This window comes from Onychomys torridus, chromosome 1, assembly GCF_903995425.1.
Source record: "Onychomys torridus chromosome 1, mOncTor1.1, whole genome shotgun sequence".
Classification (NCBI taxonomy): domain Eukaryota; kingdom Metazoa; phylum Chordata; class Mammalia; order Rodentia; family Cricetidae; genus Onychomys; species Onychomys torridus.
In genome coordinates, this window is record NC_050443.1 from 78,365,471 (window position 1) to 78,393,380 (window position 27,910).

The 27,910-nt window shown below is 50.2% G+C and overlaps 1 protein-coding gene across 1 annotated transcript; it reads right to left on the minus strand.

The window, feature by feature from the left end:
* Window positions 1–234: 234 nt before the first annotated feature.
* On the minus strand, window positions 235–20,736 carry Mogat2 (monoacylglycerol O-acyltransferase 2). The gene is made up of 6 exons (XM_036200906.1): window positions 20,559–20,736; window positions 13,378–13,556; window positions 4,718–4,922; window positions 4,200–4,374; window positions 3,461–3,660; window positions 235–1,204 (listed from the first exon to the last, which is right to left on the minus strand). Exons 1-6 carry the CDS (start codon window positions 20,647–20,649, stop codon window positions 1,050–1,052), a joined length of 1,005 nt encoding a protein of 334 aa, XP_036056799.1. The 5' UTR covers window positions 20,650–20,736; the 3' UTR covers window positions 235–1,049.
* Between the last annotated feature and the right edge of the window lie 7,174 nt (window positions 20,737–27,910).

Sequence of the window (27,910 nt, forward strand, 5' to 3'; positions counted from 1 at the left end):
TCACCGCTGGCTTCCAATGTGCTATCTGCCCACAGGCATGTCCCTTCCTCCTTCTTTCCAAGGTGGAAAACTCTCGGGGTGACCAATTAGGAAAGGGGAGACGGACATGGTCTTCTATGGTGTAGTTGACTCAGCTTCCGAGGAGAGGGTGGGGCCACAGGACAAGGCTGAGGGCCCAAGCTGAGGCTCCGGTTGGTTGGCCCCATTGGTTGGGAGAAAGAAAGAGAAGAGAGATAAAACAGAATCGTTTCATTTATTGAGGTAACATGTAATGGAGCTGCCCTTTTGTGCCAAGACAGGGGCTGGAGTTCGTTATAAAGCATGAGTAAGAGGCTCCCCAATGGAGCCCATGTGATGTGAGCACCGAGGCTCCCAGGCTGTCAAGGCTGGGGAAACTGAGACTCAGAAGGATGGCAAGGAGACCTACCCTCAGTGACGGTCAGGTAGCTAAGGGGAACTGAGCTCTGCCTTCCTTAACTACCTACTGGGCTCCTTTGGTATCGATGTCATAGCTCAGAGGACCCAGGATCTAGAAGAAACATAGGATGGGTACCAGGGCATAGTGAGCTACCCCTCCTCTCCAGCCCAGAGGGGAAGAAGGGACACCAGGGAGCAGGATGGGGGACATGCACAGGGGAGGCCTGGGGTTCTGGCTTCTTTCACACTGTCACTGAGGGTAGGGGAAGAAGAATTGTGTTCTCCTTTTCCCTGGCGGGCCTTTGGTCATGTTTGAGTGACATTGGAACTGTGGGTGGAGACCTCGGAAATGATTCTCTACTTGCTTTTCTTCCCCATCCTACAGATGGGCAGACAGGCCAAGGACAGGGAGACCTCAGAGCTTTGGCTGCAGGTGCACATCTCAGGGCTAGGACCACCTCCTCTTCCATCTTGCCAGCCGGAGCTGGCTTCCTAGGAGTGCAGGGTGGCTGTGGAAGTCCGCTCTCTCACCACAGCACCTCCAGTGCACAGGACACTGCTTTGTGGAAGTCCCCTCTGGTCACAACACTCCTGCAGGCTCTCGGATGCAGCTGTCCTCTGGCTGGAGTCGCTCAGCAGAACTCCAAGTGCTGGTCAGCGGGGACGTTGAACTTGAGTTTGTGTTCCTCAAAGAGCTTGCATAGCTCCTTGATATAGAGCTGGTGAAGCTGGTTCACCTCCTCCTCTGAGGGCTGTGGTGTCATCTGCACCTGTATGGGTTTCCCCACTGCAGGGGACAGAGGAGCACAGGGGTCCAGAGTGAGTCTCAGGAGCCCTGGGAGCAGGGCCACTCCTACAGTCATTCCACGAGGTGTCTCACTCTCACCCCTGCTCTTCTGATTTCAGGTACTCTGGGCTCGCTTTCTATCTCCCCTCTCCCCCTTCCCCTCACCCCATGTATGTGGACAAGTGTACGTTCATGTGCAGGTATATGCATGTGGAGGCCAGTGGTTAATCTCCAGTACTGTCCCTCAGACACCATCAACCATGTTTATGGACACACAAGTCTTTCACTAGCCTGGGGCTAATCGATTAGGCTAGGGTGGCCATCTAGTGAACCCCAGGGATCCTTCTGTCTCTGCTTCCCGAGTGCTGGGATTAAAAACATGTGCCATCATACCCAGATTTTTTTCATAGTCACTGGGGTTTCAAACTCAGTTCCTCTTGCTTACACTTTGCCAACTGAGCTATCTCCCTTGCCCTCAGGTACTGAATTCTAAGGTTTTAGGACAACTCACTCCAGACCTTTAGTATCCTAACAGCCAGCTTTCAATATGCTGGGCAATACACATACACTTTACATGGATTCTCTCCCTTAGTCCCAGGCAAACAAAACCTGTCATTATTCCCACTTGATGCAATGAGGCTCAGAGAAGTTAAGTAATTTATCCCAAGTAACCAGGTGGAAGCAGTACTAGATTTTAAACGCTAGGGGTGCACACATGTGATTCCAAGGGTTCAACATGTGAGAACTGGAGGTGCCTGCACTTCTAGAACTGGGGTGGGGGTGTCACAGCCCAGGTAGCCCTTCTTTCTTCTCTGCCATGTGCACTGATACGTAATGCTCCATGCCATAGAGAAGAATCAGGAAGACTCTTATAAAACTTCTAAATCTGTGTGGCTGTGCAAGCAGTGCCCTCTCCTCTTGGAAATACCTCTGGAGGCAGCAGCAGCAACAACAACAACATTCAAATACATGAGGACATTGCCATACAAACCAATAAGTCAATTATGCAGGGATTACCAAATCTGTGCTCAACTAACAGATGGGTGGATAGGTGGGTGGGTGCGTGGATAGATGGATGGGTGTGGGTGGATGGGTGGGTGGATGGGTGGGTGGATGGATGGGCGGGTGGGTGGGTGGGTGGACAGATAGATGAGCAGGTGGATAGATGGGTGGGTAGAGTTGAAATGAACAGAGTCCTCTCTACAAATGTCAAGTGGGAATCCAAGAAGAAAACTAAGGAGGAGCGCAAGTAGGTGAAAAGTTGTGCTAAGTCTGTACGCCCAAGCTCAGGTTCATTTCTTACAGGAAGAGCCCACACAGTCTAAGGCAGAGCCTGAGTCTATTGATTATTAGCCGGCACACAGATTTTTAAAACATTCTTTTTTGTACATGTATGTGTTTGTGTGCATGTGTGAGCATATGTGAAGGTTAGGGGTCAATGTTGAGCATTTTCCTCAATCATGCTTCATCCTATTTTTTTGAGACAAGGTTTCTCACTAAACCTGGAGCTTGCCACCTGGTAGACTGCCAGCCACCAAACCTAGAGAGCCTCCTATTTCGGTCCCCTCAGCACTGGGATTACAGTGCATACCACCGGGCCGTGTGCCTGGCTTCTATATGGGTACTGGTGGCCAAACTCACGTCTTGACGCTTGCTCAGCAAATCCTTTATCAATTGAGCCACCTCCCCATCCCTGCACAGAATTTTAACATCTCTGTTCTCTGCTTCCTTTTCACAAGCCTTACTCTATCATCTGGGTCACAATTAACCCCTCCCTCTCTGGCCTAAGGAAGGTCAGAGAGACTCCAGGGACAGCCTCAGCTCTGTCCCTCAAAGGCAATGCAAGCTTTGGGAATTTGTTTAACTTCTTTGGGCCTCACTTTATATCAGTGAAATGGAGATATAATCATCCCTACCTCAAAGGTTGCTAGGAAAAACCAAGCTTGAGAATGGCAAAGGACAAGTGTAATGTCTGACACACAGCAGGTCCCCTGCTGTCCCTTCTGAGAATGAAGTACTCCGCCATCAGTACCTCGCTGAGAATGAGTGCTCCGCCATCCGTACCTTTATGTCTGTTACAGCTCTTATCCCAGACTTCCCTCTGGTAGGGTTATCTACGTGTGGGTGTGCATGCCTGTCTAGAATGTGAGTCCCATGAGGATGAGGGCGTATCTTCCCCACCCTCAAGCTCCCTGCAGCATCTAGCCCAGGCCCTGTTCCTGCAGCCTGCCCTGGCCAGTCTGGGTCTCAGCTCACCTACAGTGGTGATGGGCTGGCGGAAGGGCATGAGCCCGAAGCTGTACTGGAAGATACCGCGGCCATGGAAGAGAGGGAGGGAGATGCCCATGATCTTCTGCAGTCGGTTCTGGACACGGCGCAGCCAGGTGCCACACGTGTTCTCAACTTGGTTAAACAGGTTGTTCTCCCCGAAGGAGAAGATTGGCACAAGGGCTGCCCTACAGGACACAGGGGAGAATGGGAGAATCCAGAAAGGCACAGACGGAAAGGGCACCCAGCCAGGACTCAGCAGCCAGGAACCGGAGCAGATCTGCCTTTGACCCCTCTCTGACCTTCAGAGAGCCTTTTCAGGTCCCTAATCTCTCATGTGGCTACCATGACGGGTAGACCAGAAGGTTCTAGAGCCTCCTCCTCAGTGCAAAACATTTTTACTTTTCACCTAGAAAAAACTCCTCCTTGTGACAGCTGGCTGCTCGGCTTCCTCAAAGATGCCTCTCCCCGTGGTGGGTGAGCATCTCTGCAGTAAGCTCCCAGCCCTACCCTTCCCAAAGGTCTCAGGGCTCACACCAGCAGCAGGAAACATGTCCCTTCTCACCACTGATTCCCCCAGTCTCCTTTATGGAAATGTATCTAGAAACTTGGCTGTGAGGCACCAACTTACAATTTCCGTCATATGGCCTGAGAATCTGCTTGCCAAAATAGAAGCGATAATCGTCTTTGCCGTCCCCACCCCGAGTGTTGTCCCAGAATTCCATACCCATATGTCAGGGCAAGCCTGATGAAGCCCTTGCGATTCTTCAGCAGCAGCCTGTAGGCTCCAGGCCTGGCATCCAGTGCCTCCTGGGAGCCCCCAACGATGATGGCTAGCAAGTTCCCACCGCCCTTCCTGTTCAGGATGTGACCAGCACTCTCCTTTTCTGATGTGACCAGCCCTAGGGAGAGAGCAAGGTAGGTCAGACACCAGGTGAAAGGGCAGGAGTGTGAAGATGAGGGCAGCCCAAAAAAGAAATCATCAACAATGCTCACAGAGCCAGGATTCCCCCCCAACAACACTCCCACCAGCCGGGGATCTCTGAACTCTCTTCCTCCTCCCATCCCAGCATGGGCTTTCCCAGCACAGCGATGCAGGAAGTTCTTCTTTGGGTCTAGCCTCTGCTGTTGCTGAACAAGCACTTGGAAGAAACAGAGAACTACTGACAGCCCGTTCCCAGATGCCCCTGCCCACCCAGAAGCCTCATCTTCCTGAGCTACTGGGGCCGGGGTGAGGAGACTCACCCCCGCTCATGATGTAATCCCGGAAAAAGGGAGCCCGGAACCACAGAGTCAGCATCATCAGGTAAGGGCGGATCCCTGGGAAGAGGGAGGTAAAGCCTGTGCTTTCAGTACACAGGTTGAGAAAGGCTCCAGCAGCCAGGACTCCATGGGGGTGGAAGCCTGCGATGTAGTTCTGGGAAGGGTCCAGCTCAGCCGTCTTGACCAACTGCAAGAGAGAGCAAGCTGGTGATGAGCAGCAGGGTCTGTATGCCAGTGCTGGCTCTGCTACTGGTTTGTGTTACTCTGGGATTCAGAGTCTCAAGTTCATCACAAGACTGAGCTTCCTGGATGCTTCTACAGAGAGAGGTGTCTTGTGGGACAGTGGGTGATACATCGGTGCTGAAGGTTTCACAGACCGGGTGCTGGCTTTGGGCAAACTGCTAGCCCATGCCTATGTGAAGCTGGAATATTTGACCCTGTCCCAGAAAGACCCTGTCTCTTCTGCTAAGAGGTTCAAGTGAAAAGGGACCGAAATTCCTAACTACTGGGTAGGATGCTGTGGTGGTTTGAATGGGATTGGCTCCTATAGGCTCATATATTTGAATGCTTGGTCCCTAAGTGGTGGAACTGTTTTGGAAAGGACTAGGAGGTGTGGCTTTGTTGGAGGAGGTGTGTCACTGGGAGTGGGCTTTGAGATTTCAAAAGCCAATACCGGGCCCAGTCTGGCCCCAACTTGAGGATAAGCTGTCTTATCCTGTATGCCACTATAACTCCTGCCATGACGACCATGGACTAACCCTCTGAAACTGTGAGCAAGCCCCTGGTTAAGTGTTTCCTTTTATAAGTTGCCTTGGTCATGGTGTCTCTTCGCAGCAATAGGAAAGTACTGAAGACACAAGGGATGGATATGAGGGCCACAAGGGAGCATCACCATGCTGGAATCACTCTACCTCGACCTCACTCCAAAGACAAGTTGGCCCACCCATCCGAGGAGTGAGTGATTACAAGCTAGACCAGGGACAGATTTTGATCTGTTGTGGAACTGGTGAGTCATGGGAGTGTATCTGCTGTCCTCAGGCCAAACCTAACTCCAACTTTACTAACTCTGTGCTATGCCAGGGCAGAAACTTACCCTGACTGGTCAGGCCTGAAGCATCAAGGGCCCAGAGTTACCACCAGAAACGGAATGAGAGCCACATATCATCAAACAGTTCTAGGTGAAGTGGGGTGAGGAACAGGTATGGCGGGGGCTGAGGAGATGGCTCACTGTGTAAAAGCATTAGCTGTGTAAACGCAAGGGCTTGAGTCTGGATTCCTAGATCCCAGGTCAAGGTCGGATACACAGCATGAATGGCATCCACAGTGAGGTGGAGACAGAAATGGGAGACTCCCTAGCAGCTGGAGGGCTAGCTAACCTGGCCTGAACAGGAAGGAAACAGCAGAGGCCTGTCACAAGTTAGATGGAAGGCAAGGAGAGAGAGAGAGAGAGATCTGCCTGGGTGGTAGCCAAGTCCAAAGATCATTGCTGGAGGCTGTGTTCTAGGTGGCACCAATCCCTTCCCACTCTGCCAGGAACCTGCTCTCCGAGTCTCAGTGCCCTGTGCTCTGGGAGTCACAGCTCTGGGAGTTGAGAGCAGCCCACATCCCCCTGGCATGCCTGGGCAGAAGGAGGCTTCCAGGTAGGACTGGTGGCAGGGACTTTGCACCCCCTGGGAGAGAGGCAGCCCTTTCCACAAGCTAAGCTTTGCCAGTTGAGCTGTCCCCCTGTAGCAAGCCAAAACTCACAGTAGCTGTCCCCCTGGGCATGCTTCTTGCCATCTCTGAGGGCACAGAAGCAGCTGACCTCAACATCCTGGAAGCAGAAATGAGGACCTAAGCCTATCTCCCATCCCGGCTGCAGAGCTTCCAACCCTCCTGTCCTCGATCTTGAGTTGACCTCTGAAAACCCCTTATCACACAGAGTCCACCAAAACCCTCCAGAGCATGGCAGGCCCCTCCGCGCAAGGCCTGCAGGAGCCTCAGGCAGACAGGCTGTTGCCTTCCCAGACAAGGCCTACCCCTTTCCCCTAGTACCAAGGGGACCTAGGAGATGATGGAAACCCCAGCAAAGTCAGGGCTCTAGCTTATGCAGGATCCTGCCAATGCTGCTCATTCCTTGCTCCATACGTGGGAACACCTGCTATTGAAATTCTGCTCCTCTGTGAAAACAATTGGAAATTTGTGAAACAAAACAAAACAAAAGAGAACAGCTCTCTCATCCCAGGAGCTCCACTGCCAAGGGATGATTTAGCCTACAGGATCGTTTGCACTATGGTCAGATGCCATCCGAGCCGTGTCACTCATGGAAGCATCAGGTTTTGCTAACATCAGAAACTTGTCCACCAGCAGGGCTTGTCTGGGCAAACTGGGAATGAGGCAGAGGAGGAGGACTATGGCCACAGGGGAGTGTGAAGCAAGCCAGGATGGTGTGTTACGTGAACAGCAAGAAGCAGGGCAAAGTGTGCAGTGGAGCAGAGGGAGAAATATCACTGCTTATGTCTGCACCAAACACTCATGGTCCGAGTTGCTCCTAGGGACGGGATCTGGGGTGATGGATATGTCTAGAATGGGGAGTAGGGAATGTGTGTGTGTGTGTGTGTGTGTGTGTGTGTGTGTGTGTGTGTGTGTGTAGGTCAGAGGACAATCTCAGGTATCACTTACATCCTTTTAGAGACAAGAGTCTCCCATTTGGCCCAGGATTCACAAGTGAGGCTAGACCCTCTGTCCAGTGAACCCCAGGGGTCCTCTGTTTCTACCCCAGCGACAGGATTAAAGTGAGCATTACAACCTGGCATGTTTACATTAGTACTGGGCATCAAATTCGAGTCCCTGGGCTTGTGAGGCAAGTGCTTTGCTGCCTGAGCCATTCTCCATGAAAGAAATGAAGTCTTTCATACCTGCTTTTTAGTTCTCTGGAATATTGAACAAGAACACATTGCTACTTTAAATACATAAGTGAACAAATGGATAACTGCACCCTTGATAACAAAGCCTTTGTGTACAGAGAAATATCCTGGTGAGGATGGGGACCGAGTGAGCTGGCATTTGCATATGTATTTACATGCACACATGCAAGTGTGTGCACTGGAGGGTGACTGTGGTCCCACTGAGGCCCAGTCTGAGCTTTCCCAGAGGTGGTTTCTACTGGTGTCTTCTGTGTTTCCCTGTGGAGTTTAGAGACTGAGTGGCCACACATGGTGAGAGAGAGGAGATGCTTTGGGAGAGTAGACCTAGGGAGAGAAGGAAGGAAGGCAGTGGGAGGAGATGTAGCCCCCTCAGAAGGAAGGCACAGGAGAGAGCCCTAAGCTAGGAGCCCAGGAGCTCATCTCAGGGTGGTGCCTGGCTCCTGGCTCCTTGGTGCCTCGGTTGCATTTGCTAACAGGACAGTGGTGACGCTTCCCTGCCAGGCTTGTTGCAGGTTCCCCGGAGGCCGAGGAAGAAGAGGGGAGTTGGTGAAGTACACGGGTCTCTCTGCAGTCCCGTCAGTTCTGCTAGAGGAGGGGAGGGTGGCCAAGCAAGGTAGTGGGTGACTGGAGAAATCCTGGCTGGGCCTGGCACTGGATAGTGGGGCTAGAGAAGAGAGCAGCCAGACTGCTGGACTCTGGACCACTCATTTTTGTTGGTGTCATCTGTATACCATAAGATCCAGGCTTGAACATGTGTGGTCGGGTACACTCTGGACAGCTGTGCAAACTCACCACGGACTCTAGAGCACACTCACGGCTCCAGAAGGGAACCCATGCCATTATGACTCACTCCTTTCTCCCCAGCCCTGGCAACCTCTAATCTGTTCTCCACCCGGTTTGCCTGTTCTGGACAGTGTATAAATGAAGCCATACACATATGACCTTTGTAACTGGCTTCTTGGACTTACTGGCATATTCCAGGTCTCTTTCATGCTGTGTCACAGATAAATACTTCACTCTATTTTTATGACCAAATAATATTCCATCATATGGACAGACTGTATTTTGTTTATCAGCTGCTCAACACTTGAGTAGTTTCTGCTGTTTGCCTGTTATGAACAACGTGGTCCTGATAGGTATGAACATGTTTTCAGTTCTGAAGGAAGGTTCTAAAATATTACTTTTAATGGCAAGGTCCTTCTCCATGTCTGCACAGAAGACCTGAACATCATACAGTGCACAATTACACTAGCTCACCCCTGTCTCTCCACATGTGCCCTGTGCCTTCTCAGACCTTCTGTGGCTCACATGCTCCAGAGTCCACTGTCCTCTTGGCTCTTTTGGGACACACCAAGCACCAGTACTGCTAGCCTGTGACACTTCTCAGGGCCCTAGGGGCTGGCTGCCGTGTGATAGCACCGTTGCGCAAGTGAGCAAATGGAGTGCAGAGGGGATGGGAGAATCACCCAAAACCAGAGCTGACTTGGATTTGAGACCTGCCATCTCCTTCAGAGAGCACAGGAGGGATCCAGAAAGCCTTTGCTCCAGAACACAGGGCATTCAGGACTAGCTTTGGAACTTTCTAGTCAACCTTGCAAATTCCAGGTTCCTCCCCCAGGCTTCTGCATCAGCAGCCTATTCAACTGCTCCAATGGCAAGTGGATCAATATCCTCATGTAGGAAAAGCCGTTGGTGCCTACCTGTGCACATAAATTACTTGGCAGGAAGACAGGGTTTGATTCAGTACATCTGGTGCTGGCCTTGGGTATAAATGCCTATTCCTTGTGTGTATGGATGTGTGCAAGTGTGTATGGATAAGTATGCATGTGTGTATAGCTGGTTGGGTGGACACATGTGTGTATGCAGGAATGGAGCAAAATTCTTTGTATCCTCCCTCACAGCCAGATGGATAAATGAAGGAAAGGCTGGATATTCTATCTGCACCTGCTTGTAGTTCCCTGTGTGGCCTTGGGTCCAGTTTGGCCTCTCCAGATTCTCAGCTAAATTCTCTGCTCCACCTTCCTGCAACACAATGGGGTCATTTGGCTGACACTGCCTGCCATCTATGGATCTATCCTTCATTTCTAAGCTCTATTTCCCCTCCATCCCAAACATCTTATCAAGATATGGTCCATACAGTACTGTAAGTTTTACCACCAAGACTATCACAGAGTTGAAGACATGCAGCCTGTATAAGCCCTGGGAGCTGGAAAGAGTGTCTCAGTGGATGAACAGGCCTAGCACCGACTTTGTGCCAAGCACAGCACACACACACCAACCCACTCTGTCCTCCGCTGTCACCCCTGAGAACATTTTTGGTATCAGCACCCCAGTGTACAGAGGGGGAAATGGAGACCCTTGGTCTTTCTCTGGCTCACACAGCTAATGAAGGGGCAGAGCCCAGGCATCCAGGCCCCAAGTGCAAAGCCCTGTCAGAACTCTGTGTGAAAGTTGGTGGGGATTAGTGAAGCGGGGTGTGCTCCAGTTAGGCCCCCTGCATGGTGACATGGCTAACATTCAGAGAACTGGGACCGAAGAAGTGAAAAGAAAGCCAGGGAAGAGCCCAGACTGCCAGGCCTTGTGGGCTGCTACAAAGATGTCTTTTATCCCAAGGCAGGGTATACTGTGAAAGCACGGATAATGGGGTGGGGGCTATGGAGCCAGGGGAATCCAGGAAGATACAGGTTCTTGGTTGGACTTCGGGTAGAGGGAAGGAGGGATGAGTGGGGGGGGGGGAGTTTAGGACCCAGAACACAGGTTCTGGAGCAGTGGTCCTCACTAAGGGGATCGAGTTTGCCATCTCCCACCCGTCTGTCTATGGACATTGGTACTGGTACATAGTAGGTAGTTGCCAGTCAGTACAAAGGACTTATCTAGTCCCGATTGTCAACAGGGATTGAGAAAGCCTCCTGGAAGCTACTTGCTGGGAGGGACAGGGGCAGGGACAGGGGTGGGATGAGAGGTGATCTGCATTGTACCAAGCTGACTCTGACAATGATCAGTGTGATGTGCTCAGCATTTCCTGACCCCAGGTCATGGTCCCGGTCACAGAACTTGGTCCCTACCAAGGTCTTGGCCTGTGTAGAGTGTGTTTATTCTGGGTGATGAAATCTTTACAGGGACACCCAACTCCTGGACCATCTTTTACATGTGGTGGGGACAGTTCCCTCTAGGAAACTGCAGTAAAGACGACTTTGGAAAGCTCCGTGGTACAGGCATAATGTCCTAGTTTTGTTTGATATTTCCACCCCTGGAAGCTAGTTTGTAAAAATTTTAGTAACAAATAATCAAAACTTGAAAATCATCAGAAGATGACCGCATTTGATGGGGAATGCAGAGGCTTGTGGATGGTGGCGGGAGGTGTCAGCAGAGCTGGGAAGGAAAAGTGCCCAGAAGAGAGGGAAGGTATCCTGGAGGTCAATGGAAAGGGAATTCTGCAGGCCACAGTTCTCTCCTGCTCACCCCGGTTCTAAGCCAGGCACATCCTAAGAGACCAGCATCTCTCCCTCTGCTGGCCACTCACTGGTATCGCCTGCCCGTGGCCGGCGCTTCTGCACTGAGCCTAGGGTAAGTAGTAAACAACATTCAAATTTCTGCAAATTGGGCGGGAAGACCGTAGACCTCCTTATTATCATTTCTGTCAGCCCTGCTGCTGGGAATCCGAGTGGGAAGAAGCAGATGTCCTCCAGAGCCCTGAGCTACCCGGACCTGGAAAATGTCAGCTAGCCGTCATAGTTTCGGGAAGTGACCTCTAGGGGGCTCCACTGACCTGACCTGCTTCTCCGGCCACAGCTCAGGCTAGCATCTGCTTTGGTCACACTGAGCACCCCAACCCAGCTCAGGGGGCCTCTGGACAAGCTCCTCGCCTCTGCCTGTGAGGTCGGCTCTTCAGGAAGCCTTTCTTCTGGTGAGTCAGGACTCGCCAGGTTTCCTTTGACTCTGTACTTCATGCCACTGACACCTTGGTGGGAGGGCACACCCTCCCAGAGAACCCTGACCTTCCTGGCACAGGGAAGAGAGGTGAGGCAGGGAAGGGGGTTCAGTCACAGAGCTCAGAGGTCCTGGGGTGGGGATTGTGGACTCTGTCCAAGACGTGTCCATGGTTGCTCTTGGGTCTCAGCCAGCGGTGAGGTGCTGTGCTGCGCTGTGCTCTGAGATCCTAGGAGGAGCCCCTGTAGACTATACACATCTGAGGGGCAGAGGTGACTGTCACTCATCTGAGTCCCCCAAGCTAGTCCAGGCTCCCTCTCCTTTGACAGCCTTTGACTCCCTCTCCTTGAGTGACAGTCTTTGCTAGCCCCTCCTGCTCCTACCCAGCCCCTTTCCTTGGAGGCTCTGCTCACTGGAGAGCTAGGGGCACTTGCATGCCATTGTCACCCAACTTTGTCAACCTTTGTGGGGCCACAGGACTCTTAAAAGGGCACAGGGTAGGATCCTTGACCGGAGTCTCCATGATGCAAGCAAGTTGCTTAACCTCTGTGAACCTGTTTCTTCCACCCATCCTCCTTTGATAGCTCAGGACTTGAGCCCTGGACCATAGGAAGGGGTGAGACTCTGCAGAGGGAGGAAGAAGTCGGTGGGGGTAAAGGTCAGAGCGTCCAGGGTCCAGGCAGTGTCCTACTGACTTAGTTAGTTACATGGTGTGAGAACAGCTATTACTTAGGCTGTCTGAGGACTTTGTCTGCACAATCTGGTGGAATCCACACTGTTCAGGAAGGTGTACAGCAACATTTCTGTTTGTTTTGTTTTGTTTGTTTGTTTTTGAGACAGGATCTCTCTTCATAGCCCTGGCTGTCCTGGAACTCACTATATAGACCAAGATTGCCTCGAACTCACAGAGCTCCTCCTGCCTCTGCCTTCCAAGTGCTGGAATTAAAGGTGTGTGCCACCATGCCCAGCTATCTCTATCTTAAATATGCCAAAACAGAGGCACAGAGAGACTGGGCAACCCGCCTCAGGCTCATGTTACATGGCAGATTTGGATTAGGATCTAATCTGTGGAGCTCCGTAAGCCATGCTCCAAGTACCCAGGCCTGGCCTCTCACGTCCCCACTGCCTTTTCATCCCATCAGTAAGCCAGCACTGCCTGGGCCTCTCAGAGTCCGCTCACTCAGGTTCAGGAATCTGCTCCACTCAGGAACAACCTTCAAGTCCAAGGCCACGTGTTCACAGTGACCTGAAAGTGCAGTGAATCCAAAGTGCCAGGATTTGAGGGCACTCACGGTAGGAGATGTCATACTGCCTGCTGATCCTTAGGGACACTGAGGCCAGCATGGGCCGAGCCTTGCCTGAGGATAGACTGCCTGCCAGTGATAAGGCAGAATAGACTCTGAGGCAGTCCTATACCAGTGCAGAAGCCAGGGGCTTGTCCAGAGGCTTCCTGAGCGGATTGGGGTGCCCAGTGTGATCAAAGCAGAAGTCTGTAGAAGAGTTCTCTGTGTGACCCAGGTCTTACCCTTGGGTCCCCCAATCTGCTGAGTGTAATGTGGGGTCTCTTAAGACCTGCTGTCTATCATCTTCACCCACAACCTTGACTGCTGCTGGCTTTGCCCCTATAAGACACGCATATCCCCTTCAAGCCACATTTATTCCTCAGTGACCATACTGGCCCCAAGTCACCCAGCAAGAGAGACACTACGCTCTTCCACGGGCCTCCTTCTGCTCTGCAGAAGCCCCTGTCCCCACAGAGATGAGTGGCCCAGGGGCCCTTTGACCCCCGCAAAGCCTGGTACTCACAGAGACAGGGAAATAGTCCTTCATGTACTTCCAGATGCCCAGGCGTCTGAAGAACCGGATGGGCCGGCCTCCCTGCCGTGGCTTGTCCCAGTCCAGGTACCACCAGGTGGCATATAGGACAGAGAAGAGCCAGAACCTTGTGAACAGGAGGCCTATGAAGATGGCGATGCAGACCTGGGCTGGGAGAGAAGCAAGAGCCTGAGAGCTGCAAGGAAGGCAGTTAGCTCTTCCATGACTGTGCCCCCAAGCCAGCACTGACCTCCCTGTCAAGCCCACACCACTGGGAGGACACCAGCTTGCATGCCTCACATATCAGGACATGCCATTTCCCCCACCATACCGGATATCTCAACCTACACTGCCCCCACCTCCAGGAAGGCCATATGCATTCACCAGGCGCTCCATAAATGGAGCCATGGGTTCAATCAGCTTCTGCCTTCTACCTTTGAGAATCCTAGCGAAAAAGGAGACAATTTTCTTTCTGGCCCTTTTCTGTCCACCCTCAGCCACAGCTAAGCTCAGACTCCTTCCTAAGGCTCTGCCATGTGTCCAACTGCTGCAAGGCACAGCCTGACAGCTCAGCCAAGCATCAGCTCTGTGAGCTGGCACTATCTCCTCTTCTTGCCCCACCTTACCCACCTATATGGCCAGGACCCCAGCCACCCCAGATTTCTCTGTGTTTCTAAATCCAATCTACTCTGGTTTGTGTGTTGTGGGGACATCATCTGGTTACCCTGGGGCACTGCAAGGCTGGGACCAGTGGGAATGCAGAAGTCTCTCTTGCCCATGGTTCTGTAACCCTTGCTGCAAGCGGATCCTGATTATCTCAGGTGGAGCGGGTCTATGGGGCCACACCCCATCTGGTGGAGCATCATCCCCATGAATACAACCCCACCTCACCGGTGCAATACCTTCTATTTGCTGATGTTTTTCCTTTCGGCATCATGATCAAACCCTTGGATCCGTACATGCTAGGCAAGTGTTCTCCCTACCACAGAGCTACACCCAGTCCCTGGATTCTCTGTTTGCTTGTTTTTGTTGTTTTTCTTGTGAAGCAGGCTCTCAAGTATTCCAGGCTGGCCTCAAACTCTCTGTGTAGCTAAAGATAACTCCCAATCCTTCTGCCTCTACTTCCCAAATACTGGAATTATAGGTGTCCACCAAGTCTGGTTTATGCAGTGTTGAGGATCCAACCCAGGGTCTTGTACATGCGAGGCAATCACTCTACTGACTAAATTACATCCCCAGCCCTCAGATTCTTAAAGAAAGCCAGACCCAGTTGTGAAGCTCACTTGGAGACGGTAGAGGACAGACTTGCTGGTGTGGGGGAGGGGGCTTTTGACTAGCATGAACAAAAAGATTTAGAAGTCAGAGGGTATGGATGAGGGCCACAAATCCTCATCCTGCATGGAGCATCTACAAAGTGCCAACTGCTGGTGGGCCAGCCAGAACGACCAATAAAGTCGTTGGCCCCATGAGACTAGCTTTCCAGTTTGGTGTTCGGGGCACTTTATGTTTTGTCCGAAAGGTTTGTGTTGTTGTTGTTGTTTTTGCATTTGTATGTGGTGGGTATGCATGTATATGTGTGTTCACATGTGTGTGGAATGTGCATATGTATGACAATGGGAATCTTCATCAACCGCTCCTCACGTTATGCCATCATTTCTCACCTTATTTTTAATTGAACCCAAAGCCCACCAGTACTGGCTTGTCTAGCTGCCCCGATCTGGCATCCCCTGTCTCTGCCCCCTAGGTGCTGGAATTACTGGCAGACTGTCATGCCAACCTGGCATCTACCTAGGGTCTGGGGATCCTCACACTTGCACTGAATCCTCTCCCCAGCCCCGTTCTGAAGTTTTTGGTTCTAATAAAATGTACTGAACATAAAGGGCATCGCCTTACATTGTGAGCGTACAGCTCAGTGCCATCAGTACATTCTTTATGCAGCCGTTAGTATCATCTGTCCCCAGAACTCTTTACCCTCCCAAACAGAAACTCTCCATACTTATGATGAGATATGGCTCCCACTACCTCCTCCCACCCACCCATTCTCACTATAATCCTAACTACTGCAGGCGCAGCATCGTGTGGGGTCATCGGAATTCACCCCCTTTCCATTAATGTCCCATGGTGCGTGTTTGCTTCTCCATTAGTAAATACTTAGATGAAGTCCACATTTGTCCTTGTTTTCAATTGCCAGGAAATTATTCACAGATACCCAAACAAAGAGGATTCATACAAACCCAGACAAATGGTGTCTGTGGCAAGCCTGGAAGAAGACAACTGCATTCTGAGGGCCAGCCTGTCCCTGTCCCGCCAGGTGTCTGCCTTCTTTCCTAGCCAGAGGCTCATCTGCCCTAATCCGTACCCGGCTCCGCCTTCACATTAGGCTGGACCCCTCGCAGGGGTGGAGAGACCAGCAACCGCAGTGGTTTTGTTACTTTGTGTTTGTCTTACATATCTTCAGAGACGGTTGCAGAGGGCTTGGAAGCCAGTGCCAGCGTGAGTAGGGACAGAGGCCCGCACAGATGTAGCCGGAAAGGTCTTCCGAGCAGGAGACAAGGAGGAAGGGAGGCTGACTTAAACTTATCTATTTACGCTTTTTGCGCTGGAGAAGAGCAGCAGCTGCCATAGTATGTGACTGTAATTAGAGTTCTTAGAAGCTGAGGCAGGAGGGCTTAAGCTTAGGCCAAGCCTCAGCTACATAGGGTAAACCTTATTTAAAAAAAAAAAAAAAATCTGTGTGTGTGCATGTGCATGCTTGTGTGGGTGTGCATGTTGAGTCCAGAGGTCAGGTGTCTTCCTCTATCACTGTCCACCTTTTCCTCCTCCAAAGCTGAAGATCTAACCAGGGCCTTTGACTTGCTAGGCAGATGCTCCATCACTGTGCTAAGTCCCTAACCCCTCCACCTTATTTTTTGAGACAGGAGTTTTTCACTGACCCTGGAGCTCACTGATCCAATGAGGATGATTGGTGGGAATGTTCCCTGATCCTCCTGTCTCCTAGAGCTCACCCCTACACTCTCCTGTCTCCTGGAGCTCACCCCTACACCTTCCTGTCTCCTGGAGCTCACCCCTACACCCTCCTGTCTCCTGGAGCTCACCCCTCCACCCTCCTGTCTCCTGGAGCTCATCCCTACACCCTCCTGTCTCCTGGAGCTCACCCCTATACCCCCTGTCTCCTGGAGCTCACCCCTACACCTTCCTGTCTCCTGGAGCTCACCCCTACACCCTCCTGTCTCCTGGAGCTCACCCCTACACCCTCCTATCTCCTGGAGCTCACCCCTACACCCCCCTGTCTCCTGGAGCTCACTGATTCAGCAAGGATGGTTGGCTGGAATGCCTCCTGATCTTCCTGTCTTAGTTGTCCCAGAGCTGGCCTTACAAGTGTATCCTGCCACATCCAGCTTGGTATGTGGTCCCTGGGAATCAACTCAGGTCTTCATATGTGCACAGCAAGCTTGTTACCAACTGGGCCATCTCCCCGGCCCAACCCCAATTTATTAATGTAAAATAAGTAAGTAAAACTTCAGCTATAGCTCTTTGCATTTGGACCAACCCAAAGTCTCTGCAGTGGTTCTCACTTAGTAAGACCCTCTCTCAAGAAGAAAACTCACCATTAACAGTAGCTACCTAGAGGGGAGGATTATGGATTACTTAAAGGTTAGAATGTTGTTTGAATGAGTCATTTTTGCAGACAGAAAAAAGAAACAAGGTTTAGGGAAAAACAGAGAGCACTTTCTCCTCGACCAGAAGGGTCTCACTTGGCCCTCCTGATTCCCAGAAAGATTCCTCCCTCCACCTGTTAACAGCAAGCCCAGGGTGGGTCTGCTTGGTGATTTAGGGAGATCGCCCTTTCTTCCTCTACCCAGTCTCTACAAGTCTGCGGTTTCTTTTGTTGGTGTGGTTCAGTTTGGTATTTTTGGAAACAGGGTCTTACTATGTAGCTCTGGCTATTCTGGAACTCACTATATAGACCAGGCTGGCCTCAAATTCACAGGATCAGAGATATGTGCCATTATGTCCAGCCAAGCCTGAGGTTTCTTAAACCCCTACTTTTTAGAGACTCAGAGAGGATATGCACACTGGCTATGCATCCATAGCAAGCTAGCAGGGTAATACCTGAGAGTCAGTGCTTGGCCCATGCCATTCGTTCATTCGTTCGTTCATTCATTCATTCATTCATTCAACAAATATAAAACAAAAACAGCTAAGAACAGCACAGACCAACGCCAAGGGATTGCACTCTCCCGTGAGAGAGACTTGAGGAAAAGAAACAGAAACAAGTAGCAGCCCATCTGGAAAGCATTTGGCTCCAGGCCTGAGCCTTTTGTGCCCGGTCCTAATTGACTTTCCCAGCTCCTTTGGTGCCATTTTAGCAAAATACATCCCATATGTCCAGTTGAACCGGCTATTCAGATCACACAGTCTTTTCTTCCTCTTCATACTTCCCTGCCTGGGAAGCTGGGTATGGGCAGGCTTTAGACTCACACTGTATTTTCTCTCGGTATGTATGTATGTATGTATGTGGTTTGTATGCATGTTTGTGTGTATGTATGTTCACATGAGGGCACATGGGTGTTCAGGTGCCCTTGTGGAGGCTTGAGGTTGCTATGGGTCCCTTCCCCGGTCACTCTCTGATCTCTGTCTTTTTAAACTATCTATGACTCTCTGGTGTTGAAGCAGAGTCTCTCTCTTGAATCCAGGGTTCACGGATTTGACTAATTGGCTCTAGGGATCCCTTGTCTCTGCTGGCTTTGTGTTGATATTACCGGCAGGCCATCAGCCCCACCTGGTATTTGTGTGGGTGCTGGGGAACCCAAACTCTAAACCTCATGTTTGTGCAGCCAACTTTACCATCAAAACCATCTCCCCTGCCCAGCCCTCCTTAAGTCATGCATCTGTGGACCCATCTCCACCCCACCTTCCCCCTCTCCTCTCTGCTATGACGTGTGTGTGTGTGTGTGTGTGTGTGTGTGTGTGTGTGTGTTCACCTGTGGGTGTGTGTGTGCATGCACATGTCCAAGTGTGTGTAGAGGCCAGAGGACAACCCTGAGTGTCAACTCCAGGAGGGCTGTCCACCTCCTTTTGAGACGGTGTCCCTCATTAGCCTGAAGCTCACCCATTAGGCTAGGCTAGCTGGCCATCGAGTGCTTTTCTTGACTCTGCCTCACCAGTGCTGAGATTACAAGTATGTGTCACTATGCCTGACATTTTTACAGAGGTTCTGGGACTCTGAACTGAGATCCTCATGCTTTCAAGGCTCGGAGGCCATTCCTTCATCATCATCATCATCATCGTAAAAATAATGAGGCCAGCCAGGTGGCAGTGGTGCACATCTTTAATCCCAGCACTCTTGAGGCAGAGCCAGGCGGATCTCTGTGAGTTCAAGGCCAGCCTGGGCTACAGAGAGAGATTCAGGACAGGCACCAAAACTACATGGAAAAAACTCTGTCTCGAGAAACCAAAAAAAAAAAAAAAAAAGAGGCAAGATAGCAAACAACATTTTAGACATTTTAGAACTTGTGATGTCAGATGCACATTAGAAAATGTTACAGAAGCTCTTGAGTAGCAGTTTAAAAGTTAATCTTTTAGAAATGGCAGAAACTCTTGGCTCTTAGACTGCAAAAAGGAAGAAAGAAAGGAGAACAACACAAAACAAAAAAAAAACGAAACACTCAGGCAGGTCTCGGCCCACGGGCCTGATCTGGTGACACTGACCCCCTCTGATTGCCTAGCCTTTGACCTTCTCATCTGCCACACAGCAGACACTCAGCTGGAGGCGCGGGGACCTTTAATACAAAGTGGACCTTGTCACTTCCCGCTGGTCTGTGGCTCTCCTTTGCCCTCAGGATAAGGGGTAAGTAAACCCGCCCACTCTAACCCTTTCCTTCCTTCTCTTCAGCTCCTCCTGGCTCAGGGGGGCCCTGGTGTCTGTGCTATACTCTCTGGTCTTGCTAGACCCTGAAAGAGCAGGGCCAGGCAGGTACCACAGGCTGCACGGTTGGAGCAAGCTCGCCCAGACAGATGTACTCCTGCCCTCAGGGTCACAGGTGGCAGGCTGAACTTGGTGTCCCTCCGTCCCTGTGAGCTTGTGTCTATGGCCTACGTGGCTCTGGGTCTCCGGTGCCCTTTGACCTAAGCCAGCCGTGGGCCTGGGCTCCTGCTTCTGTTTTCTATGGGCTATTTTCTATACCCACACTTCCTCCCAGTGCCCTCTGCCCACCCCTCAGTCCTCCTTCCTCTGGAAGGAGCAGGGGCCAGGCTCCTGATTTACAGCCTGGGCCTTTCAAGTATACCATTTTTCTGCTGGGCTGTGCTACCTACCAGAGGTACTTAAACGTTTACCAACCCTGGGACAGAGGTGCAGACCAATTAAAATGGGTGCTAGAGGCAGGATCCTGGAAGACCCACTTTGCAGGAATAAACCCGATAGCTGAAGAATTGTGAGGTGGCCCTAAGGGAGCATGCACACACATGTGTGTATACATGTGCATATGAGTGTGTGATCAACATGTACCCAGCGTGTGAATGTTTCGACAGCCTGCAGTGTCTGGACCCAGGCTGAACCCCAGTCCTGGGGTGGTGATCTTTCCCCAGTCTGGTGCCAGCAAAGGAGATTAAGAGTCCCGTGTGCTCCCTGCCGCTTTTCCTTCCTGCTCCACAGCAGAGCTGGAGTGCAGCCACACATCAGTGGGTGTGGTGGATCAGAAGTCAGATCCACACCTAAGGAGCCAGGCCAGGTCTGCCTTGGGTTCCCACCTTCCATCTACAAAGACCCAATAGGGCAACACTGCCATCCCCATCATGCAGCTGGTGAAGCAGAGGCTGGTCCCTTCTTCCCTGGCCTCAGTTCCAGCTCCCCTTTTTCAGAACGGTAAAAGCTTCCCTCTCAGAGCAGCAGGAAGCCCGGGCGATTTCCCCAGCACTGGATGCTTCTCCACCCCTCAGCAGCTTGCAGCAAGAGCCTGGAGAAACTGCGCCCAACTCTCGGAAACCAAAGCTTTCCCAAGATGCAGGAGACCCTACTTACCCACACAAGGCTCTGGCAGACCCCAGGGTCCTCTCTGCACAGGAACTCTGAGCCCAGCAAACCCCCTTCCTGAATCTCTCCATCAAGTATCCTGTGCTTCCGCTGGGGCTGCCGGGCCCTTCCCCTGCACCGGTGGCTACCCTCTTACCCAAGGCCAGAAAGGAGAAGACCCACTGAAGGACCGCCAGGGTCTGCAGCCTGCGCTCCCACGGCACCGACAAGGGTGCGAACTCCACCATGCTGAGCTGGTTCCCGAGGCTCCACACACCGCTCTGCTCAAGGCTGCAGGAGCTAGCCCGGCCCAGCCCGGCCCAGCCCAGCCCAGCCTTCGCCAGGGCCTCCTTGCTCCGCCCACGCCAGATCCTTTTACTTAGAGGAAATCTTGGAATCCTTCTGCTGGGACCAGACAAAAGGAAAGAGATAGCGAGACCTGTTTGGTCCTTATAAGTCCTCTCAGGCAATGCCTTATCTACCAAACCACCTTTCTGGCCCCCTGGATCCTGCTCTAGGTACAGTGAAACCCCTCAAGGGGAATGCAGTGGCAGGCCCTCACCACCAGCTGCTTTCCTGCCTTTCTCCCAAATTTCTGCTCCCTGACTACAAACAAGCTGCATCAGTTCCTATCAGGAAATCAGCTACCCATGTCTCCTCCATCTGCCATTCCTCTGCTTATGTAACCAGCAGAACGTTTAGAAAGGCTGTGTTCTGGGCCTTTTCATCTCCCACCCCATGTAGATATCTCCACACTTCACACATCAACACTCCACAAAACTGTGGTCACAAGTTCCCTTAAAGGCAGTGGTGAAGTATGAAACCTCCTCTTGGCCCATCAGCAGCCTCGGTCACCATGGATCATTTCATATCCCTGAAGCCTCTCTCCGATTTTGCCTCACAGTTCCCAAGCTACTGTTTTTTGGGCTGCTTTGTTCTGTCTCCCCTTTTTCCACCTCCTTCCTCTCCTCCTCATCCTCTTCAATTTGAGACATGACCTCACATGGAGCCCTGGCTGGCCTCTAGTCTCTGCTTGCCCCATGCTGGGACCTGATTCTCCTTGCCTCTTTTAAAGATTGCATTCGGGCTAGTGACTTATTTTCTGTCTCCATAAAAAGGACTTCCAGACCTGGAGCTTCCAGTTGTGAATTCTTCCCTGCCTCTAGACTTGAAGACTTATGTGGTCACTTGACATCTTCACCAGAGTGCCTGGTGGGGGCCATCCATCATAGCATGCTTGCCATACTGAAGTTGACTTCCATGCCCTGCCCAGGCCAGCTCTTCCACAGCCTTTCTTATCACGGCAAAGAGTAATTGTATTGCCCCAGTTGCTGGGGCTATAGCCAGAGTCACGTGATAGTCTTTGTTGTTGTTTTTTTCCAGTCACATCTATCCCTCACCATGTCTGTTCTGTTCGTTCTTCTAAATGTTTCCCCTTGGGGTGAAGAGATGGCTTGGCCGTTAAGAGCGCTTACCATTCTTGCAGAGGACGCCGGTTCTATTCCCAGTTACCCATGTAGCCAAGTTCACAACCACCTGCAACTCCAACTCCAAGGAATCTGACACCTCTGGCCTCTGCAGGCACCAGTGATCATGTGCATGTACACATGTACACACACATGTACACACACATGTACACATTCATACCCAAGAAAAGAATCTCTGTCTTGGTAAAGGTAGAAATTGACTTAAAATATATCATATGTGTTATTCTCCTATCTCTTCAACAAAATACCCGAGATGGGGCCGTGAGTAGCAGCGCTTGCCTTTAATGCCACCACTCAGGTCTGTGAGTTCAAGGCCAGCCTGGTTTATATAACAAGTTCCAGGACAGCTAGGGCTACATGGTAAGACTCTGACTCTAACAAACAAACAAACAAACAACCCAAAACTGAGACAAAACGTTTGTAAAGAAAAGGCTCTTATCTCCAATAATCTAACACTCTCCACTAAGCTTACACCCCCTCCGAGGGAACCACTCCATTACATAAGGAGCTTGGGGAATAGTACACAACATCGTCAATCGAAAAAAACAAATGTGTACAAAGTGGTATATTTTCATAAAGTACCATCAGTCCTGCGCTGTTCCTCTGTAAGTGACCAAAACAAAGAGCAGAAAGAGCATGGCCAGCGTCCCTCCGTCCTTGCCCGTCACAGCTCCTTCCCTGCCCACAGGATACTGCTGTCCTCATCGCTGCTGTCCTTCCTTCCCACAGGATACTGCCGTCCTCATCCCTGATCTTTTTCTTTTTTTTCTACTAGATTTATGCTTCTTTATGGGTGGCCTAGGCTAGCCTCAAACTTACTATCCAGCCAAGGTTGACCTTGAGTTTCTAATCCTCCAATTTCACCTCCTCAAGGATGGGATCACAGGCATGCACAACCACACTTGGTTTATGCACATAGCAGATGGAACCCGGACTTCATGCATAGGCAAGCACACTACCAACTGAGGCTCACCCCAGGTCCATCACTTTTTTTGCTCGTTCGTTTGTTTTTCAAGACAGGGGTTCTCTGTGTAGCCCTGGCTGTCCTGGAACTCCCTCTGTAGACCAGGCTGGCCTCTAACTCAGAGATCTGCCTGCCTCTGCCTCCTGAGTACTGGGATTAAAGGCGTGTGCCACCACCACCTGGCCATGCTTTACTTTTAATTGAAAAAAAAATCCCACATAATATATTCTGATCACAATTTTCCCTTCCCCCACTCCTCCCAGATTGTCTTTGCCTCCCTACCCACCCAACTATACATCTTTTAGATTTTCTCTCACTTTAAAAAACAAACAGGCCGGGTGGCAGCAGGTGCACACCTTTAATCCCAGCACTTGGGGGGCAGAGGCAGGAGGATTTCTGTGAGTTCGAGGCCAGTCTGGTCTCCAAAGCAAGTTTCAGGGAAGGCGCAAAGCTATACAGAGAAACCCAAAAAACAAACAAACAAAAAAACAAGAAACACACACAAAATTTGAAACCAAACAAGCAAAAGGAGAATAAAAAATTTGCAAACAAAACAATATGAGACAAAGTCTATGAAAATACCATTGAGTTCATTTTGTGTTGGTCATTTATTCCTGGGCATGAGGAAGGCCCTGGATGAGGTAAATATGCCCAATGGGACTCTATTAAGAAAGACAAGTATTTCCTTTATCGTTGAGTACCAATTACAGACAGGATCTTGGTTAGGAGTAGGAGCCTGTGTCTGCTTCCCATCTTAGTCCTTGAACCCCAACATCACTGTTTTTAAATTTAATTTTTGACCTTTTTCTTCTTGTTGTTTTGGGGAGGAGGCTCATTTTTCTTTTTGTTTTCCAAAATAAGTTTTGTCTGTGTAACAGCCCTGGCTGTCCTGGAGCTTGCTTTGTACCTTAAACTGGCCTTGAACTCACAGAGAGAGATTCCTGCTTCTGCCTCTTGAGTGTTGGCATTAAAGTAGTGTGCCACCACTGACGGCTTGCCTATTTATTGATTATCTATTTAGGCAGTGTCTCATGAGCCCAGGTAATCTTAAACCCAGAGCTGATGATGACTCTTGATCTTCCTGCCTCTACCTCCCAGGTCCGAGGACCATAGCTTGTACCACCCCTCCCAGCCTTGTGTCGGTTTTTGAACTTTATAAAAGAGGAATTATACAGTGGGTACTCTTTGGAGACTGGGTTACTTGGCTTATAACTGTATATTTGAGTCACCCACATTGTAAGTTGGTAGGGTACTTCTTTTTTTTTTTTTTGAGACAGGGTTTCTCTGTGTAGCTTTGGTGCATGTTCTGGATCTCGCTCTGTAGACCAGGTGGGCCTCCAACTCATAGAGATCCACCTGCCTCTGCCTCCCGAGTGCTGGGATTAAAGGCCTTCGCCACCACTGCCCAGCTGGTAGGGTACTTCTTACTGTATAGTATTTCATGGTGTGACTGTTCTGGTGTATCTATTTTGTGACTACTGTGGGTTGTGTTACTATGGACATTCTTACACGTAGTTTTAAAATTTTCATTACTTCATTTATTTTGTGTGTGTGTTGCTGTGGTTGGTACATGCATGCTACAGTACATGTGTGGAGGTCAGAGGACAACTCTATAGAATCAGTCTTCTCCACCTTCACATGGGTTCTCTTCTGATAGGAATTCCAGCCACACCCCCGTGATCACGCATGCCTAGTCATTTCCGGATCATACGTCTTAGGAAACCAATGCCCTGCGCGGTCACGTAAATCTCCTGCATCTCCTGCGGCGTGACCAAGTGATCTATGCGCATGCGTGGAGTAGCCAAATGGGCCGGTGAGCGCATGCGCAGGATGGTCCTTAAAAGGCGGGCCCCATGTCGCCCACCCACCTTGCCTCAAGTGCCCTTTCATCAGGCTTGACCACATCTGTCCCTTCTCCTTTCTTCAATAAAACTCTTGCTAGTGGGTTCTGTCATGTTTCGTGACTTTTCTTCACAGGGTAAGAGCGCCGCCCAAACCATCATCTTCCACCTTTACATGGGTTCTGGGGTTAAATCCAGGCCCAGGCTCAGCAACACGCTCCTCTCTCTCTGAGCCATCTGGCCGACCCCTTGTACATGCTGTAGTGCACTTTCTTGTCCACTTCTGTGTGTCATGGGCCTGGGAATGGAGTTGGTGGATCATGGCACAGAGCTACATGGTTTTCTGTGGTGGGGACACAAGCATAATAAGAGTTTCCAGGTTGCTACCGGTCTGGTCTTTCTCAACACTGCGACTCTTTTGTTTTTATGGTACTGGGACCCAGGACCTTGCCTATGTTAGGCAAGCACTCTACCACTATGCTATATGCCCAATGCACTGTAACCATGTTGATGAGTGTTCTTTTCTGTGCTCATAGTAACATTTTCCTAACAACTAGCATGGTTTAGCATGGGGCAGTATGCTTTCTGGCCATTTGGGTATCATTTTCTGGGGATTTCTTGTTCCGGCTGTTGGTTGATAGAAATGTCACACAAACATTAAAGCCATTTTCTGCACACCTAGCTTCTACAGAAGATGACTCTCACTTCCATGTTTGGGAAGATTATTTTAAGGTGTATCACTTTTGTTTATGTTGCATTTGTTTAACTCTGTGAAGCTGTGTTACTGTGCCTGTGTAAAATGCTTGATGGTTTAATAAAGAACTGGCCAATAGCAAGGCAGGAGGAAGGATAGGTGGGGCTGGCAGGCAGAGAGAATATGTAGAGGGAGAAATCTGGGAAGAAGAAGATCAAGGAGCCAGAGAATGAGGGGGACATCAGGGGCCAGCCACCCAGCTACACAGCAAGCCACAGAGTAAGAAACAAAGAAAGGTATACAGGAATAGAAAAGGGAAAGCCCAGAGGCAAAAGATAGATGAGATAATTTAAGAAAAAGCTGGCTAGAAACAAGCCAAGCTAAGGCCGGGCATTCATAAGTAATAATAAGCCTCCATGTGTGATTTATTTGGGCACTGGGTGGCGGGCCCCTCAAAAGAGTAAAAAACAAACAACAACACTTCCAGGTGGCTTCAGCCCTCACTTTTCTATCCCCTTCCCATAGTCTCAAAATGTCCAGATCTACCGCTGAATCTAAGAGACTGTCCAGATCTACTGATGAACCTAAGAGACTGTCCAGATCTACCACTGAATCTAAGAGACTGTCCAGATCTACTGATGAACCTAAGAGACTGTCCAGATCTACCACTGAATCTAAGAGACTGTCCAGATCTACTGATGAATCTAAGAGACTGTCCAGATCTACTGATGAACCTAAGAGACTGTCCAGATCTACTGATGAACCTAAGAGACTGTCCAGATCTACCGCTGAATCTAAGAGACTGTGAAGATCCAAGTTGGGGATTGGGGCCAAACTGTTTTCCAAAATGGACACACACTGGAGAGGCCCTTGGGTCCTCATCCTCCTGGCACTGGCTGTGACTGGCCAGGGTTTTGTTGTTGTTTTGTTTGCCAAGGTGTAAAATGCTCTCACTTAGCATCTCCACATCACTGAAGTTGAGTATCTATTTATAGGTATTCCTCTTCTGTGAAAAGCTTGGTCTTCATTTTCTCCATTTCTTTACAGTGTTTCAAAGCTTTCAAAAATGTATATATTTTTTTTGTTTGTTTGACAAGGTATTGTTATGTAGCCCTGGCTGGCCAAGAGCTCATTAAATAGCCCAGGCTGGCCTTAACTCATGATAGTCCTCTTACCTCAGCTTCCAGAGTACTAGGGTTACAGGTGTGCACTTGTGTGTGCCCATGAGTGTTTTCACATGTGTGTGCAGACTCACATGTGTGCATGTCCAAATGGAGGTCGATATCAGCTGTGTTCCTCAATTGCTGTTCATCTTAGTTTTTGAGATGAATGTAGAGTTTACCGATTCAGCTCAACAGATGGACAGCAAAGCCCAGGCCTCCTGCCTCTGCCTTCCCAGGTCCACAGGTGTGGTCTGGGTCACAGTTGCACTCTGCTTAGTTTCTTGATGGGTGTTGGGGATCTGAACTCAGAGACACACAGCAAGTACATGAGCCGCTGAGCCATCTCCCCAAAAATGCACTACAGTAACACAGACTGTAAATCTCCCTGTTTGGGGCTTGTCTTTTTTATATTATTTGATGAGCAAATACAGTGTTCACACAAATCATCTTTCCTTAGACAGATATTATTTGGTCAGATACTGGAAATCTTCTCCTATTTCTGTTTTCCAGTAAGAATTAAATTTTACAGAGCATGGTGGTACAGGGCTTTCAGTCCTGCACTTGGAAGGCAGAGTTTTGAGCATAAATAGGTACCAGGAGTTGCTAAATATGGTGGTTTTTGTTTTTTGAGACTCTGTGTAGCTTTGTGCCTTCCCTGGAATTCACTTTGGAGACCAGGCTGGCCTTGAACTCACAGAGATCTGCCTGCCTCTGTCTCCTGAGTGCTGGGATTAAAGGTATGCTCCACCACCGCCCCGCCGCTAAATATGTTTTTTAATCACGTTGTGCCCGACCTCTTTTTTTTTTTTTTGCCTTTCAATATAGTGGATTTTTTTTTTTTTTTTTGAGGCCTTACCATTTTTCTTCAGTGCCCAGTATCACAGGTGTGCTGACTAATATTTTCTTCTTTTGTTCCCCCCTCCCCCTTCTCTCCCTCCCTTCAGAGTCTGTATCCCTGGCTGTTCTGGAACTTGGTATGTAGACCAGGCTGGGCCTGAACTGACAGAGATCAACCCAGCTGTGCTGGGATTAAAGGCGTCTGCCACCACAGTCTGGTTTCTGGACTGATTTTTAAAGCAGAATTAAGGTTCCACTTCAGTCCTTCTTATTCATTAAAATCCAGCATTTCCTTTGTCCTTTGTCACACTTTCCATTGCCTGACTGGAGCAGCACCCCACCCCACCCTGAAAATTCCATAAAATCCCCAGGCTCAAAACCCTAATGAAAGGAGACGCGGGTAGAGGGAAATTGGAAGAGGGGAGTCAGCGAGAGCTGCTCCCTCTGGTGGTCATTGTGAGAACCTGCAGGCAGAAGGACTTGGAAGGAAGGGCCAGGACTTGGAATCAGGAGCCAGGGTCGG

What these genes read in the sequence shown, in the direction of transcription:
- Mogat2 (XM_036200906.1), bottom strand. Translation starts at nt 20,649, where the DNA reads ATGGTGGAGTTCGCACCCTTGTCGGTGCCGTGGGAGCGCAGGCTGCAG. An exon ending in AGGACTATTTCCCTGTCTCT is followed by an intron (nt 4,923 to 13,377) that starts GTGAGTACCAGG and finishes TCTCTCTTGCAG; the next exon opens with TTGGTCAAGACGGCTGAGCT. An exon ending in GGATTACATCATGAGCGGGG is followed by an intron (nt 4,375 to 4,717) that starts GTGAGTCTCCTC and finishes CTCTCTCCCTAG; the next exon opens with GGCTGGTCACATCAGAAAAG.